At 52.6% G+C, this 18,898-nt stretch overlaps 1 protein-coding gene across 1 annotated transcript in view; it reads right to left on the reverse strand.

The window, feature by feature from the left end:
• Cmip (c-Maf inducing protein) overlaps window positions 1-18,898 on the reverse strand; it is a 205,180-nt gene that overhangs the window by 81,493 nt on the left and 104,789 nt on the right. Inside the window, exon 2 of the mRNA XM_052166910.1 lies at window positions 454-579. Within this exon, the coding sequence (XP_052022870.1) occupies window positions 454-579 (126 nt within the window). The remainder of the gene's footprint in view (window positions 1-453; window positions 580-18,898) is intronic.

The raw sequence follows: 18,898 nt of genomic DNA on the forward strand, positions 1-18,898 counted from the left end.
AGTCTGACAACTGGCCCGTGGACTCAGTTTCAGCATCTTCCAAACAGAGGCTACAGAATTCATTTTTCAGGCTCAGGAGAACTAGCAGGCTCCCAGACGGTGGGCAGCATGCAGCAGGTGCATAATCCATGCACAGCCCTCCCGAGAGTCTTTTATACCTTCATGATTTTTCTTTTTCTTTCTTTCTTTTTTTTTGGATTTGGTTTTTTTTTTTCGAGACAGGGTTTCTCTGTATAGCCCTGGCTATCCTGGAACTCACTCTGTGGACCAGGCTGGCTGGGAACTCAGAAATCCGCCTGCCTCTGCCTCCCAGAGTGCTGGGATTAGAGGTGTGCGACACCACACCACCGCCCGGCTTCATGATTTTTCTAAGTTGTCCAAAGCTAACGTGTACAGAGGGAGCGGGTGAGAAGAAAGAGAGGGAAACTGCTGGCTCATGCTTACTCTCCCTACCTGCAGCAGGACGGTCCCTCCAGGGATCGTGAGCTGTAAACAGTACTTCGGGGCGTTCTCCCAGGACAGCGGCTGAACGTCTTCGATGGCGCTGTAGGAGACCGAGTTTTCCATGTACCCAGACGGCTGTGCCGGAAGAGAGAGAAAAACAAGAGCTGGTGAGCAGACACCGTGAACACAGAAACGCAGCTACCTAGGGACCCAAAGACCAGCTCTGGGCTGCCAGCATCCCACTGTGGGGAGGGGCTGTGGAGGGAATTCATTCCACACCTAGGATACAAAATGAAGAACAGGCAAAGGCACCCTTAGGTCAAGGGTGAGGAGGGGTCAGAGCTTGAATCTAAGGATCCCTTCCCATAGCAGCATCCTCCAAAGGCTCCTGGGGTGTGGGGAGGGCTCCATCCCATGGAGGTCACACTCCCTACTGCAGCCTACTGACAGGACCTCTGACCCATCCTGCATCCTCACACCCAAAGTCCACAGAGCACATGCTAGCTATCTTTCTTCAGTGCCTGGACCACCACAGGGCTCAATAGCTTGTGTGGAGAGAGAGCATGAGAAAGACAAGCTGGATCAGTGATGGGAGGGGGAGAGGGCAAGCCAGGCCTCAAACCATCCATCCACTCCGCCTCTGTGAGAGTCCCATTGTCTCAGAGAAGCATCAGGGGAACACACAGGCCGCTAAGCCCTGCTAAGGTCTTCAATACCCCCACCTGCAAAACACCAGAGGTCAGGAGTGCATCGGTGATAAAGTAGAGTGAGCCAATACCAAAGGCAACCTCCCACAAGCACCCTTCGCCCGCGTACACACACACCGCTCCGGGAACTCCAGGAGTGGAATTTCACAATGACTTTAGGGAGAAGGTGGCAGGGCCATCCGTGGAACACGGCCAAGACTGCATGAAGGTGTACACTATGCTGTGCTACAACCAGGAAGGCGCAATTTGAAGTCCATGACCTGGGGAGTATTTTACTTAGGCCTCTGATCGTTTTTTTTTTCTTCTTTTCTAACTGACATGTAGTGATGGTGGAGGGGGAGCTGGCGACTAAACTGCCTCAGCCTCCCTGGTGCGGGTGGTCACCAGCCTGAAGTAAAGTGAATGACCCATTTAGGTCATATCCACTGAGCTTCTAGTATATTCCAGGGGTCATGGTGGTGGGCATTGCATAACATTGGAATCCAGTGGGGTGAACAGACAACAAACAGAGTGAGAAAAGAGTAAACGTGCAGGAAGGAGTAGAGAGGAAGATGGAGGATTGAATGGGGCAAACAAAATGGGGCATGGTGACAGGGCCATAGCGGGAACTTAGAGCTAATGCAAAGGCCAGGGGGTGGGGGGGATGGGTGGAGGGGGCATCGAGTCAGAGGGTTGAGAGAAGAGATCCGGCAGAAGGAAGCACTTCTGCTGGGGTCTAGGGACCACATCCCCAAGGGGAAGGTGCTGCAGGAAATTCTAGCAGCGTCACCGGAAGCCACCAAGAACAGAGCCAGGAGGACAGTGTTGGTGGGAGGTAGCTGACCACGAGCTCTTCGCACCGGTGCACTTCTCCTCTGCAAGACCCGCAGACCACAGTGTCCGCCTGAGCCAACCGCCCCAGTGCGTGGAGGTTGCCGCAGGCCCCCTCCACCCTACAGCCCGGCCTGGCTATCCAGAAGCAGCTTGTAGCTGAAGCCGTAAGCAAGGCTTTCTGGGAAAGGGCTGGGTATAAATAAATAAGCACCCTTTGTTTTTAAAAGCCGGATTGATGGCTTTTCCACTGTCTGACTCAGCGCTTGGCCCAAAGCAGTCTTGAGAGCCATTAGGACCTTATGTTTGAATCCCTTACTGTGTGTCATTAAGACAGTTACAGCACCTCTCTGAACCTGGTTCCTCTGACGGGTAATTTCATAAACAGAATCGCGGAGAATGTTCCAGGGGATCTAATTTGCCAAGGGCTTATTTAGCTCAGCGTCTAGAACATATTGAAGAGACCGATGGAATGACTATAGTTGATCTCTAGCATCCTCTTCCCCAAACTCCAAAACCCAAGTGAAGACAAAACGTTCTTCAAGACGCCTGCCTGAGCCGGACACGCCAAGGCTCACCTGCCGTTCCCACACTCAGAAGGCGGAGGCAAGGGGGCTGAGCATGTGAGGCTAGCCTGGGCTATCTAACAATTTTGTGTGTCTAAAACCAAAAGGATGCCCAGCACTCATGGAGGATAAGGAATACCTAAGTCCAGCTGAAGAGGGTTTCGGGGGGCAGGATAAGCAATTCTACTATGGAATCTGGGAACACAACAGAGCCACTGGGAACCTAAGATGACTTAACCAGGACACGGACCATGAGAGTATTGGGTCCCAACGTCAGGGCCATGTTGGCACTTTTGTGTAGAACACTATAGACAGGCAAAGTGGTGTGGCTCAGAGGGTATTTTTCTCATCTTCTCTGCTCTCCTCTACATCCAAGGTTCACTGCAGGTTAAGCTACGCTGACGCCTCCGCGCCCAGAGGGTCCTCACCAGGACAGGAAACTCAAAGACATGTAGGTGCATATGTGTCACACCCACTGAGACCATGCTACCCACAGCAATGGTGACACGGGAGCCAGAGTCACCAGCAGACGAGAGGTGAATCAGAAGGTAGGACCAATCAAGACGTCCACCACACCAAGGGAGAATGGGAAACGCAGCTCTCAGGCACAACTAAGAGATTACATACAGGCTTCCTAGAATCAGGCTCGCAGCGCAAGGTTCCAGGGTGCCCTGGAATCCACAAAACCACTGGTGGAGTCAGATGGGCGGCTGTCACGTCCTGGGTCTGTACGGAGTCAGACGGGAAGCTCTGGGCTGCGGGGGTGGACTGGGCATGGGGGAGGCAGGGCATACTTGCTGGGGTGATCTGGAACCAGCTCACCCCAAATGGCTGTTCCTCGTACCACCATCATCCATCAGCTCTCCCGGAGCTGCACACTAATGGGTGGATGTCACTGCATGTAAATGACAACTCACACTTGACTAACAAATGCAGCGTGGGAAGGTGAGGGACAGAACCTAAGCGTGCGGATAAAATTAAATCAAGATCACTCAGGAGCCACGCCTGAAGGCTCAAGCCTATAAACCCCAGGGGGCTGAGACAAGATCACCAATTCAAGACCTGCCAGGGCTACAGGGTGAGTTCAAGGCCAGCCTAGGCAGCTGAGAGGGTCACAATATAAAATGTAAGAGGGCCAGAGATGCGGCACAGTGGAAGAGTGCTTGGCTAGCATGTTCAAGAACCTAGGTTCAATCTCAATCTCAACCACACACACACACACACACACACACACACACACACACACACACACTCACACTCACTCACACAGACATTCATTAATACGCTAATGCATTTCTTTCTTTTCTTTTCTTTCTTTTCTTTCCTTTCTTCCTTCCTTGCTTCCTTCCTTCCTTTCTTTCTTTCTGATTTGGTTTTTTTCGAGACAGCGTTTCTCTGTACAGCCTTGGCTGTCCTGGAACTCACTCTGTAGACCAGGCTGGCCTCGAGCTCAGAAATCCACCTGCCTCTGCCTCCCAAGTGCTGGGATTATAGGCGTGCGCCACCACCGCCCGGCTGCGTTTCTTTCATTTTAATTTGTATTGCATGTAACTCTGTGTCTGCGTATGTGTATGTGTGCTGCGTCCATGTGCCACGCACAGGTATACAAAGGCCAGAGGACACCGGGTGCCCAGTGATAGTTACCACTTTCTGCTTACCCCTTTGAGTCAGAGTCTCACTAAATCTGCAGCTGCTCTGCTTTTGTCTAGACTGATTTGGCTTCTGCGCTATGGGGCTTGACCTGTCTCTTCTGAGACACTGGAGTCACAGTTGTGTGTATTGCCATGACTGGCCTTTAAATGAACGTTGGGGATTCGAACCCCCGTCCTTAATGGCTTGTGAAACAAGGTCACTTACCCACTGAACGATCCCTTCAGGCTTTCCTGACTAGTCATAACCATAACTTGTATTGCTCTCTAGCTATTGTGCACATGCATGTACGTGTACGTACACACACACACACACAATTGTGGCAATCAATTTGTGGGAGTCAGTTCTCTCCTTCCACCCAGGGATCATGCTTGGGTCATCAAGCCTTTACCCGATGAGTCATCTCACAGGCCCTATATATATATATATATATATATATATATATATATTGCTGAGTCCTAAAGCAAAGAATTTGCTTGTGCTGTACCTATGAGCATGCCTCTGCTCCTGCCCTTTCTGCCAGATGACAGAACTACCGTTATGCTTTGCAGGAGCGATAAACAACTCCGAAGTGAACATCCTTGTGAGGTCTGTTTTTCTAGCCTATATTTAGGATTATTTCTTTAGGCCAGATTCCCAGAAATGGAATTACTGGGACAAAGGGTTAGAGCGTGTTTTCTGCTGTTGCCAAATTACTCTCATTAGAGAGATATTAAGGAGTCCTGGGAGCCCTGGCCAGGAATGAGGGACCCACTGCCGTCTCTGCCGGGTACTACTCTCTGGCCATGTTCGAACAAGGTGGGTTTGGCACTAGGGTTTCTGGACTGAGTACCATGTTGGGTCAGCATGTGCTGGGTGCTGAGGAAACAGACATCTATCACCCAAGGTCCCCGCTGTTGGGGTGCAGCCTTCTGTGAGTTGTGCATTGGGGACACTGTCTTCTCGTGGGAGGTGGGGACAAATCTCTGAGCTGTGGCAGTGTTCTGCTATGGGACTAATATGGGCTCGCGTTAGAGGGCCCGCGTTTCCCAGAAAATGCCCTCTAGAATTCTGGGATAAGCCTGGCTCGGAAGCACCCAAGGTCTGAATAGGAGACAGAGCAGGCGGCTGGAGGCAGTGTCCCCTCCCCGATCCCCAAGACCTTCACAGAGCTAATGTTTCCATTAATTATCTGCGCTCTCGAGCGTCTCATCCAGTGGGGGTGCTCATCCGACAGCATCACCATCCTGTCTTTCAGAGATCGGCTCTGCTACCCCAGTCTATCGCTGGTTTCCATGGTGATGAGCACATGACTCATTGAGTCTTCAGCCCCCAGGACGAGGCTCTAGGCTGACTCAAGACACGCGTTCCAGTGGGATGGGGGGCTCCCACACCCTAAAAGGAAAAGCCTATCTGGAAAGTCCCTCGATCAGCCACTCCAGACTGGAGCCGCTAAGGGCGGCAGAAGCCTCATCCTGGCCCGGGTTGTAAGCAGCAGGCTGATTGTCACTCCGGCAGCCGGCTGAGTGAGACTTGAGTCATCCCTTGAGGGAAGCTGAGTGGCAGAGGAGGGTCCTTTGGCGCCATCATGCTGGCTCTGCAGGAGGAAGCTCTGCTCTGGTCTCCAGGAATGCTGCCGCCACATGATTCGGCAGGAAGCCCCTTCCAGCGCAGGTGGCCAGGCAAACCCGACAAGGTCAGGGACAGTATTCTCAATAGTCGTTCTGCCAGGGACTAGTAAAGAACCCTCCGAGATGCCGGGGGGGATACCCATCATGCCAAGAAGCCAACACCTGACAGGAAAATACCATCACCTGCCCATTACATTCGGCCTGTGTGAATCCGCCGATTCAGAACACTGCTCCACGGGCTCAGAGCTGAGGCCCTGCCTCACCCCTGTTTGTCAAATTCCCCCCACTGTGTGGACCACCTACATGTTCTACCTACTTATGGCCACTTGGACTTCCTATTCTCCCGTTACTGTGAAAAAGTCTTTGCCCTACTATCTTTCCAACAGGGTGACAGGAATATACCGACATCACAGTCTTCCCACTCTTTCAGGCCTTATGCCCACAGCCCCCACCTACCCCATCCCACCCCACCCCAAAAATCCCACCCACTACAAGCCCCACCCTCACTTAGCATACCCACGCCCCCACGCCCCCTCCTGTGACCACCCTAACCCCAGTTCAGTGCTTGACTTCACTCAACCACACCGCAATGCCACGGCAAGCAAGGGAGCTGTAGTCACCCTGAGGAAATGGAGAGAGAGAAGATAAGACAGGTCGCAGGCTTCCTGCTTCCCACCATGATCCAGTCTTGCAACCACCAATATAGAGACCTAGGCAGTCCTGGGCAAGTTACCAACTCCAGGGAAGCATGCATCATGCAGAACACAGCTAAGGTTAAGGCCAGCAGGTACGGGGGGCCTGGTCTCCCCCTGCTGCACAGCTGTGGAGTCCCTGCATAACTATAACAGCAGCTGCACTACAGTAGGACAACAAAAAAATCCCCTGCAGCAGGGCCTGAAGGGCAGGGCCACCCCAGGACTCCATGAGGACAGTGAGGAGGCATACAGGGGGCTCATTAATCAAGGAGCCAGCCTCGGCAGCTGCCCCCTTTTATGGCTAAATACCTCAAGAAGTTTAGTAACAGAGCCAAGGCAGGCTATTTCCACATCCCGACCCTTCCAAGACCCATCTTCTCGGCGGGCATGGGAAGGGTGGGAATTTGGTCCCTGGGCCTGGCACATTGGCATCTGTCCCAACATGCGCCTTTGCCAATGAAACGGTTGATAAGTTTCTCAAAGATGTCTCTCCAAGTCAGCTCCATTCTACCCGGAGTCCACGGACATGTAGAAGAATAGTACCAGGCAGGCAGGTTCCTAGGGACCCTGGGGGAGGTCTCACTGGGACCTCTTCAGAATGGAAAGAAAAAGAGGGAAGAAGGTTTGGGGTACGGGGCATGTACACCACGCACAACAGAGTGAGCTCTCAACAGTATGGGAACCCAGAACCCTGCTCTGGACTGTCATGAACCTGCAGGTGACCCTGACTTTGAACCTTTCCCCCACAGCAGAACCATTAGGACCTATACGCTGTTACAAGCTGGCAATGGATTCCTTAAGAAGACAGTTAGAGCGCACTGGGTGTGTGCTCTTGCCCCTTGTCCGCCTGCTTCCTTGCCACCGTGAAGAGAACAGATTTACTTCTCCAGATGCTCCTGTACAGACGGTTCTGCCTCATCAGAGGCCCAAAGCAACATGTCGGGATAACCATGCTCACAAGCACACGAACTCTTTTCCTTTAAGTTGACTGTCCCAGCAAAGGAACTCTCTGAGGGGCACAAGAGTTTCTGGGGGTGCACGAGTAAAGCTGTGGCATCCACCAGGGGCCCGCTGAGAGATGCTGGCTGAGCCCTTCAGCTCTGTCTCCAGCACCGCCTTTTCTAAGAATGTCTAAGCGCTGCCCTTGGCTGTAACCCTCAATTCAATGGAAGCCTCACACAAGTTCTGCAGAAATTTCCCCAGAGGACAAATTTAGGGGAAAGTCCCCGGGCCCATTAAACAAAGCCATGGGGCTCGACTCAGCCTCCAGGAGAGAGGAGGTTTCTCCCGGGGTTATCCTCATCTACTTGGAAAAACAGGGATACTGGGATGATACAGATGTGTGATCTACAATTCCAGGGGCAGGTCCACATCCCTCACTCTCCTCAGCTTGCCAGAATGGCTCAGTGTGGTTGTAGCCTGTTCACAGGCCCAGCATCACAGAAGGAATGGTAGAGCAATGCCTTCCAGAAAGACAGCTGAGGGGTGGGGTGGGGGTGGGGGACTGACTGCTCTTCCAAAGGTCCTGAGTTCAAATCCCAGCAACCACATGGTGGCTCACAACCATCTATAACAAGATTTAACGCCTTCTTCTGGAGTGTCTGAAGACAGCTACAGTGTACTTACATATAATAAATAAATCTTTAAAAAAAAAAAAAGGGCAGGGTGGGGGTGGTGGAGGATACAGTTGAGGCTCTGGGAGGTGTGGGGACTCCAGGGCTCAGTGGTGTAGGGCCCAGCAGCCCTGCAGCCCCCTCAGTTCAGCGGAGGACTGAGTAGACAAGTCACTCTGCATATGACCTCTATGACCCCTCAGGGTTCACAGCTTACCCTCCATTCAGAAGGAAGACGGGGCAGGACGCAGGTCGCCCATGTCATCACGACCAAACTTTTTCACTTTGATATTTTCAGTGTGTGTGTGTGTGGACGGCTTGTACACGTATGTGGCTATGTGTGGCTGCCACAGGACCTCAGTTTCCTTGTCAGGAGCCACCCACCTTGCTTTCTGAGACAGGGTCTCTCCTGGGTCACTTAGGAGGTAGGCGAGACTGCTCAGCCAGTGAGGCACGGAGTTTCTCCCTCCCCACCATGCCTAGCTATTTTACATGGGTGCTGGGGGATTGAACCCGGGTCCTCCAACAAACTGCCCACTGAGTCATCTCTCTGGTTCCTTGCTGGAATTTTACATAAGCAGAAGGAAGGCCCTGGGCTATTTTTGATGACCTGATGAAAAGAAGTGCTCTTTTCGTGATTTTTATCATGCTGTTCTGGGTGGGGGGTTTGTAGACACGGAACTGGACTAGAGCAGGGGCTCTCAGCCTTGCTGTGTTTTTCCCTGCGTGCATGCCAGGACCAGCTCACACGGAGCCCGCATGCACCAGACAGGGCAGATGAACCGGCGACCAGTCCGTCCACAGGAAGCACACGTAGAACTGCAAAGAACTCGGGTGTTCGTGACTGCTTCCACGGCTTTCTGAACACGGGAACTGCCAGTCACCCATGCCTACACATATGTCTGAGGCAACACAAGCCGACATTCTGACAGCCGTCCTCGGATGGTAAAGGCAACAAGTACACACTTGCAAGGCAAAAATCCAACGTGTCACCTCACTCCTGCCTCTCTCTCTCTCTCTCTCTCTCTCTCTCTCTCTCTGGCTGGGGCCTTGCTAGACTAGCTTCTATATCGTGTATGTGTGTGTGTGTGTGTGTGTGTGTGTCTGTGTATGTGTGTCTGTGTGTGGTAAAGGCCCACAGCCCTGCTCCCTCAGAACGGTGGCGATGGAGAGCTATGTTAGACATTCAAAAATCCGTGACAAATGTGGAGGGAGAAAATGAGTAAGGTGACAGGTAGAAGCAGGAAGCTGGGCTGGCAGGTTAAAAGGGGACTCATAGTATCAGGAAGGGAGCCGCCATGGGCTCTCCCAGGAGTGCTAAGGAAGTCAGGAACCATCTTTGTGTATTGGTTCACTTCCTGTCAGCTTGACACGGAGTTCTCTGGGATGAGGGAATTGCCTCCCATCAGACTGGCCTGTAGACAAGTCTACAAAGCATCTTACTTGATTAATGATTGATGAGGGAGGGCCTAGCATATCATAGGTGATGCCACTCCAGAGCAGGTGGTCCTGGGATCTGTAAGAAAGCAGGCTGAGCAAGCCATGGGGAGCAAGCCAGTAAGCAGCACCCGTTCACGGCCTGGGCATCAGCTCCTGCCTCCAGGTTTCTCTTTGTGCACCTGCCCTGACTTCCTTCACTGACAGGGTGTGGTCTGAGAGTTGTAAGCAGGAATAAACCCTTTCCTCCCTAACTGTGTTTCTGGGTCACGGTGTTTTATCACAGGAACAGAGAGCTAACAGCTAGTAGTTCTGACGCATGTTCAGCCAGCCACCAACACAGGACAAGCCCATCCACGGGCTGAAACCAAATAGAACTTCACAAACCACTTAAAGCAAGAATTTATTCTGGTTTTGTTAAGGGGAGGGAGGCAGGAGGATCTCCGAGTTTGAGGCCAGCCTGGTCTACAGAGTGAGTTCCAGGACAGTCAGGGCCACACAGAGAAACCCCGTCTTGACAAAAAACAAAAACAAAAACAAAGAAAGCAAACAAAGACAGTCTCCAGTAGCTCAGGCTAGTCTGGAACTCACTATGAACTTCTGATCCTCCTGCCTCCACCTCTGGAACCTTGAGGTGACAGGGATGTAAAGACTGAGGAGAGAAACCTTTGACCTCAGAGAGCAGCTTGCCACCACCAGATCCACCCTAAAGACTCTTTTTTTTTCCCCCAAGACAAGGTTTCTCTGTGTCGCCCTGGCTGTCCTGGAACTCACTCTGTAGACCAGGCTGGCCTTGAACTCGGAAATCCGCTTGCCTCTGCCTCCCAAGTGCTGGGATTACAGGCGTGCGCCATGCTACCAGCGCCCGGCCCCCTAAAGACTCTTAAGATTTAATCCTGTTAGGGGAAACAGGTTGGGAGAGGAGATGCGTCCAGAAGAAAGGTTTGTGGGCTTTTTTCCTGGCTGAAATAAGAAACAGGGCTGAGACTACACTTGCACTAACGCCCCACTGGCATGCACTGAGCCCTGGGCTGTGTGCTCAGAACCACGTAAACTGCACACGGTATACTGTGCATGGCTGTAATGCCGCTCTCAGGGGGAAACAAGAGAAATCAGAAGTTCAAGGTCAGCCTAAGCTACCTGAGATGTTGCCTCCAAGAAACGAAATCATGTGGGTGCTTCCTCTTGTGCCACCTGGACAGCAGCCCTGGGGTTTGTCAGCGCTCACCACGCGCACAAGCACCACCAGTCCCTTCTCACGTCCCAAGGGCCTCCGTCTGTCTGACCCCGGTGGCCTTCTGTCTCACAGGACCTTCGCTCTACAAAGCTGGGTTCTCCGGAAGCCGGGGCCAGCAGGGCAGACTCTTAGACAAATAAACTCAGTGTTTCTCTACGGCTCTTGGCAAAGCCGAGCTGGATTCAGGAGCCCGTGTGTGTTGCATGCATGGGAAGTCCCTGGCGGGTCTTTCCTCGAGCTGCAGGCTCCTAGCCAGGGCTTCCAGGATGGGTGACAATGGGTGCCGAGGGAACCGAGCCCATGTACACACTGCTAGGTGCTCCTGCGCAGACCCTGGGATTATCTCCAAGAAAACTCATGGCAAGGAACGTAGAAGTATGCGGGAGAATGTTAAGAAGGCGGGGTGCGGAGGGGGTGTGTCTTGAGAGAAGTTCTAGGATGTGCGTGCACACTGCCTAGATCTTCAGCATCCTTTGACAGCTCTCCCCGACTTCTGGACTCTTTGGATTTTGTCACTGGTGAAATGGGGATGAGAGCAGTGTCCACACTGAGGGACCCCCTGCAACCTAGAAGAACCGGTCACAGCTTGAAAGGGAAAGGACTTTGAAGTGGGCAGCTCAGAGGACCCAGGGGGCCAACCACTGAGAGAGAACAGCTATGTGACTCAGGTGTACCTGTGTGACCAAGACTCAGTGCAGTCACCTCCTCCATTTACCTGCAAGCCTTCTAGCCATAGAAACACAGCCTAACACACTCGAAAACTACCCAGTGGCTGAAATGATGCAAGAGGGTACCAGTTAGAACCACAGCAGTGTGTGCAGCCCCTGGACCAAGTGTCGCGGTTTCTTTTCCTCTACCCAGTCCCAGTCATCCGGAATCAAGGCCAGGTAGCTGGTATTATTCAATTTAATGGAATCCATCAAAAAAGACAAAACCCCAGCTGGTTCACGTGACCAGCCCTGTACATCTTGCCAATGGTTGGTAACTCACGGATCCCAACAGACCAAGATGAACTCGGAGAATTCCAGGACACCAGGGCTTTAAATCCAAGTCATCTCTCCTGCATCCTCCATCTCCTAGCTTCCTTTATCCATTCCCTTCTGGAACCTGAACTCTGAAGATCCCAGAAGACAACAGGTATGGGGGGGTCCAGATCCAGCAGGCCCTGCCCCTGCGCAGCTGCCAGTGCCTCTTGAGTGACAGAAGAGAACCAAGGTCTCGGGATGTGTCTTCAAAGACCTCTTCCTGCGAGCCCTGAGAGGACGGGTGGCTCTAGGAGGAGTCTCCACCACGGGGTGACACGAAATGGATTTCAGAGACGTGGTTCTCTGGGAGGCCTGTGTCATCCCATCAGGTAGATCTGTCATCAGCCCACTGAGACGCTAGTTCTACTGGTATCCACGGGGACCTCTGTGGCCACTCTAGCCAGAGCCCTCTCGATGACGGAGAAGGGTAGCTATGTGAAGGCTGCCCCACACTTGGCTTGACATCAGTCACCCACTTGCTGACTTGAGAGCCCACTTCCCTCTCTTCGTGCGCAGTTGGCTAGATTGCCAAATATTTATTGAGTACTTCCTGTGGGGCACAGCTGGTGTGTGACCCAGGCACCAGGGACACATCTATACACAAGATAGAGCTCCCTACCTCCAACACATGAGCCGAACCCCAAATCTCCTCATCCCCCATGCATTTCCCTATCCCTTTTCATTGACACATCTTCTGGTTGGCCTCTCATTCGATGTCCCCCAGATGCCCCAGTGCCAGGGTCCTGCTGGCCCCCAGGATTAAGGTCATTTGGCTGGGATTGAACTCGGATCTTCACCTTTGCACAGCAAACACTTTTACCAATGGAGTCCTCTCTCCAGCCTGTCCCTCAGCCCACGATCTAGCTTTAAAAATCCGAACTGGATGCTGATGGAGAACCAGGGAACCACAAGAATAGACCGGTGGCTAATCAATCCTAAACTGGGCAAGACATCAGGATGGGGACTTGCTTTTTTTGCTCTTTAGAGGAGCAAAAGTCCTCAGCTGGAGGAATGGCCCAGGGCCCATCCTGAGGGATCAGGGGACAATCACACAGGCCTGAGGACTTCCCAAGACTGTCACCATCAGTGTGAAGACAAAAGAACAGAGCATTAGGAACAATCTCCTCCTTCACTGCCTGATCAGATGGCCAAGGGCACAGGCTATGATGACCAGCATTTACACTCCCTCCTAGGGTCAGAGCCCGTTAGAAATTTTAAGTCAGTTCCGACCCAAACACCTCTCCCTTCTGACCACGAAGCAGATGATGGAAGAGGAGCCTTGGCTCTTCCTTAGCTGTCGCTGGAGCGAGCACCACTTGCTGCACACTGCCACCGTCAGGAGCTCTGTAGCAGTGGAGAGCTGCTGTCCCCAGCCCAGCGTGCTGCTGAGTGCTCATTGGGTCACCTTCCAGCTATCAAGCACTCTTGTCCTGAGGTGTGCACTGGAGTCCCACACCTGCCCTAGCTCCACTGTCGGGTACTCAAACCATGCAGGGCAGTGCACAGCATGGGAGAAGGGAGCCCTGTGGAGTCACCCTGCATGGGGCAGATTCCTCCCGGGGACACTTCTACCTGCATCCCTGAGCCGTGCTCAGGTGTAAGCTTGCTAGACAGTAGTACCTAGGAGGATTTCTGTTCATGAACAAGGCCCCAGGGTGTAGTTGTGACTCAGGAAGCAGGCGGCAGGCAGGTGCTTTTCAGGCAGGTTTTGCATGTGGAGGAGGCTTCTGGGTGCCTGCTCGTTTACCCTGACTGACTTAGAGGCGTTGACAAGCACCTCACTCTGCTGGCCAGGTCTGGCTTTTGTTGGGAGGACTTGACCTGCAAACACCCTGGGAGAAATTATGAGATAGATTTAGGGCTGCAGCTGGGGTGCCAACATGGAAGGGGACCCTGAGGAGACAAGTGAAGGACAAGAATGGAAGAGCTCTGGGGGCTAGGTTTCCTGGGGGCCAGCCTCGATTCTGAGCAGCTTGATGTGAGGTGGGTCCATCCTTCAGCATCTCGGTTTCCCCATCAGGGTCGACCATAGATATCAAAGGGATAGATACAGACGCTGAGTTCCTAAAAGCCACTTAAGAAAGGCAGAACCCAGAGGCTGGGCAACCCCCCTGGTGACAGACGACACCCACCACCGAGAGACCTTCGTCTCATGGGAGCAGCAGTGCCACCTTCATTTCCTGCGCAGAAACCCGAGATGTTTATTTGCTTCTTGAGGCAAGGTCTCATGTAGCCAAGGAAGGTCTGAGACTGTGCGGGTGAGGGTAACTTTTAACTTCTGAGCCCCCTGCCTCCACCTGCAGAGCACAGGGATCCCAGGCTCGCATCAGCATGCTCCAGATCTCATCTCGTGGGTGGGGAAAGATATCGGTGTAAGGAGAAGGGAGAGCCCAAACTCGCTGTACTGTGGGGACCCACACCTCTGACTCCCCACCCACAGGAGAGAGTCCTGCCTACTCTCTCCACCACCCCAGGCAGAGAAGACAATGCAAGAGGGGTCAGATAGGCCTCAGAGGTGAGAGAAGAGGCTGTGGTTCCAGGACAAGAAGGCTCAGCAGGCAAAGGCACCTGCCACCAAGCCTCATGACCTGAGTTTCAGTTCCTGGGATTCTGTGGGGAAAAAAAAAACCTGACCCCCTTGAAAGCTGTCTTCTGACTTCCACATGTGTGATAGGGCAAACACGCGCACACACACAAATAAACTAAATAAAATGCAAAAAAAAAAAAAAACCCACAAAAATTTAAAAGACACTAGGCTCTGAGGACAAGGCACACATGGACACATATACACATGCACACATGCACACATACACACATGCACACATACACACATGCACACATACACACATGCACACATACACACATGCACACATACACACATGTACACATACACACATGCACACGCACGCACACATGCACACGCACGCACACATGCACACATACACACATATATACATGCACACATACACACATGCATATGCACGTACAAATGCACACATACATACACATGCACACGCACACATTCAAATCCTCCTGGCTTAGTCCCTCTCCAGCTGTGTGCCCTTGAACAACTCACTGTCGTGTGCAAGGTCCAGTACATTTTATTTTATTTTGCCAGTCTGAAGACGCAGCTCAACTTCCCTTTTGAAAGCAAGTGTCTTCCCAGCAGTCTCGGCTGATACTACATGAGACACCACCATAGGTTAGAGGAGATGCTTGCTACACGCTGGTCCTCAGCATGCCACCACAGGGAATTTGGCTTAGTGAAGAATGCCTCCTTTCTCAACTTAGCAGCTAAACAGCCTGTACCACCTACCCGAGTATATGTTGGAGCAACAGCCGTGGGTTCGAACCTCCCCTCCCACCTACCTTAAGGGACCAGTATGGCTCCAGCCCCATAGCCCCGTCAGACCTGAGGTCCACACTCAGGACCAACCACAGGTCCACAGACAGGACCAACCGTATACAATTTGACCCTAAACCCGATCCTGCTCAGCACATGACAGAGGTGCCTGTGGCATATCCATGGTACTGTGTGTGAGTGAGTGGGGCAGGATGAGCATCTGACCCTGGCTGCAGCCCCAAGGGCTTCACCTGTTTACTGTGGCTCTGATGAAGTCAGTCTTGGGGGAACCATCCCTCCAGGGTTGACATCACCGCTCTAGAGACCCATGTGCTCCTCTGGGTCCCCGATCTCTCTCTCCTGAATTTGCTACTATCCCTGGTGTAGAACCTGCACCTGCATAGTGGTCAGGAATGGTGATGTGGAACTTGAAGAAGTTTGCTGAAGGTCACCTGATCCCACCCCCTCACGATGCTCTGGGCCCTGCAGAACTCCCTTGGCTTCCGAGGCTGCTGCTGTGTGAAACCGGCCTGATGGCTTGCCTCAGTTTCCCTCTTTTGAAGAACAGGGACAGTCATGGTGGGGAAGGCACAATGGGGAGAAAGCGTCATGTGTGCAACTCAGAGTTAAATGCTCAGCTAGACTTAGCTATCAATCAGGTGGTAACTCTGGGAACATTCTAGAAGCAGCAGGCATTCCTACCATCTCTCTCAAAAGGCAACAAACAGTGACCTTCTCAAAGATACAGGAATGAGGCGGGCCCCATTATATATATGATGATGCCCCGCAGCTGGTGCCAGTAACCACTTCACAGGCACCGCTGTGTAGGTCCCAAAGGGATGACACGGTTCCTCTCTTGTAGGTCAATGTGCTGGTCCTAGCACTCGGTGTCACTAGCTAGACCCTGGCCTCTTTGTGCATCTGTCTGTCCTGCTGCTCTGTGAGCCCCAAAGAACAGGGTCAGGACCTGATTTAGGGCCACCGTGTCCCTATAGCACACATCAGGCATATAAGAGATGGGCAGGACAGTCAGAGGGTAGCCTCAGTCAACATCAAGGCCACGTTCTTGGAGAATCTCCACCATCCCCCCTCCCCGCCCCCCATGAACAACTACAATTTTCCAGCTGTCCAGTAAAGCTTCCTAGTTCCCGCTAAGCCACTACCTTTCTCTGAAGTACTAGCCGACATCCTGAGCTGTCAGGGCGGGGCCGGAACAATCGCAGGTTTTGCCGGTCTTGCGTAGTGCCATGCCAGGTGCCAGGCCTGGAATCCCTGCCACATCCTCCTGCCAGCTAGCGGGACTCCTGGGGCTGGGAAAGGCTGTCGGTGCCAAGCGAGGGCAGCAGTCCCAGGACGGGCTGGCAGTCTGGACCACGGGGACCGAAGAGTCACCAGCAGACCTGATAACGAAGACTACAGAGCCACTAGGAGATAGTAAAGACCAGTGCTCTCGGCTGGTGCAGGAGCGGGGTGGGGTCTACGGACCAGCGCTGCCCAGGAACTTTCTAGAATAGTGGGAAAGTCCTATGTGTGTTACCCAGTGTAACTCACTACATAGTTAAGGATGACCACGAATCCTTATACTTGGACCTCCTGGCATGCTCAATTTACACACAGTACTGGGATGGAAACCAGCGACTCATGCATGCCAGGCGAATACCCACCAACCCTGCCTCATTCCCAGTCCATGTCTTGAGCGCTTTGAAGGTGGCCACTTGTGACTAGTGGAACAGAACCCCTCAGTTTAGCTGATTTTAACTTAAAGGCCACCCTCAGCAGCTTGGTCTCAGGCCAAGCACAGGGTTTGGGGTTACTACACTGCACCCTAGGAAGTTGACAGAGAATAGGAAGGGAAGAGGAGCAGAGCCAGACAGAGGTCCTGCTGACCGAGGCAGCGCTCAACCTGAATCCCAGGCCAGATGCTACACGGAAGGCTTGGATGACATCAACCGACTTCCCCGTGACAGCCACCAGGAACAACACGCATCTTACAAAGCAGGAGACAGGAGTCGGGAAAGCTGGGGTCACTGTCACTCGCCTGAGCACTGACTGAGTCATGTAACTAACAGCCACCTGCACTGCTAACCATTCCCTACCCACCAGAGACATCTCTGAAGGAACGCATCCATTCTGTTCCCAGCAAGAGTGCCAGATTACTCCCTGAGTGGAGAACAGAGAGACGGGAGCTTCTGAGGAAGCGGGCGGGCTGGCTTGAGGTCTGCGTGGCCAGCTTGCCAAAACAGTACTGGAACTTACCCTTCAGTCAGCCCCGGTGAACTTCCAACTTCTCCCCTCTGTCTCTCCCCCACAAGATCGGTTCCCAAAAAGAAACATGACCTACCACTGGTACAGGCCGTGGGTCTGCTTCTCTCTACCTTCAGCCTAGTCTACAGTGGGTAGGCTTTGCCACAGCTGCCTGTCGTCTGGCCCACCCTACCCCCAAACCAATCCACATAACTGTTTTCTTGTAAAATTATTAACAGGTAGCTTTGCACTGGCTTTGCACTGCACAACAAACCACAACTTCTTTCTGACTCTGCATTGTGGAGACCAGATGCCCTCAATCTGACCTCAACTGAAGAACAAGTTCCTCTCCACCTCTGGAGGATTGGAGCATGCCTGTAATCTTAGCACTCGAGAGGCGGAGGCAGGAAGATCATGAGTTCAAGGCCAGCTCTGGCTACAGAGCAAGTTGAAGGCCAGCCTGGGCTACAGGAAACCCTGACTATTTCAAAGAGGACCCTGCTGACCATGTGGCTTCATTTCGAAAGCAAGCTGTTCCAATTTCATTAGTTTTTAAATATGCTTCCCTCCCCATCTCCCCTCCACACCATTACAGCCTTGATACCGAGGGCCAGAGGCCACTGGATTCTATGTTGTGTGTTTACATTTTCCTCCCGTTCCCTCAGAGAAACTTGGACATGAGGGAGACAGCCGTGTCAATACGTGGGGAACTGAGGGGTTTCCCAAAGCAGGACTCTGAACAGCAATGCAGGGAAGTCCCAGGCAAACTGGGTTGGGCTGGTCACTCACTTTAGTTACCCTCTATGAGAATCGGCACCCATTTCACAACCACTGTCAGGGGCCTTGGCCTCTGATAACTCTGAAATCCTGAAAGCCATGAGGCAAGCAGTCATCAGAAAAGAATATGCACTGGAAATAAGATTCATGAGGGACAAATTCCACTTGGTCTGGGCAGGTGGGGCACCCCGAGTCAGGAGACAGCCAGGCTCACTTCTTGCAAGAGAAGGCCCACTGCCCAGGAATATATTGACAAAGGAGAGAGACAATGGCTGTGCACTGTGTTCGAGGACCACTGGCTCCATTTTCTTTGTGCCGTCTGAAGCTAGAAGCCAGCCAGTAGAGATTTTGAGACGGTAAGCAGCACCATCGACCAGCTCAGGAGACTCACCAGGAAGAGGAGCTTTTTCCAAGGCAGACTCCTTTCCTACACGACATGGAGATCGTGTTACTCCAGGCAAGACCTGGGAACCCGAGACCTAGCTCTGGAGCTCCAAGGAGACAATGTCTACCTGGGGAGAGCATGCACTTAGGTCTCTGGAGCCGAGGAAACGGTGTGTCAGAGAATCCAGAAAGAGAAAGGCAGCATGCCCAAGGCTAGGTAGTATAAACCTGGAAGTCACTGAGAGGAGGCTAGACAGTCAAGAATGCTATGTGACCAGGACAGAGATGCCCAGGAGCGCTACTCTTTCCAGAAGATGATGGAAAGTCAAGGCAGCCCTGGTCCCGCTCCCAGCAAC

This window comes from Apodemus sylvaticus, chromosome 21 (assembly GCF_947179515.1).
Source record: "Apodemus sylvaticus chromosome 21, mApoSyl1.1, whole genome shotgun sequence".
In the NCBI taxonomy this organism is placed as follows: Eukaryota; Metazoa; Chordata; class Mammalia; order Rodentia; family Muridae; genus Apodemus; species Apodemus sylvaticus.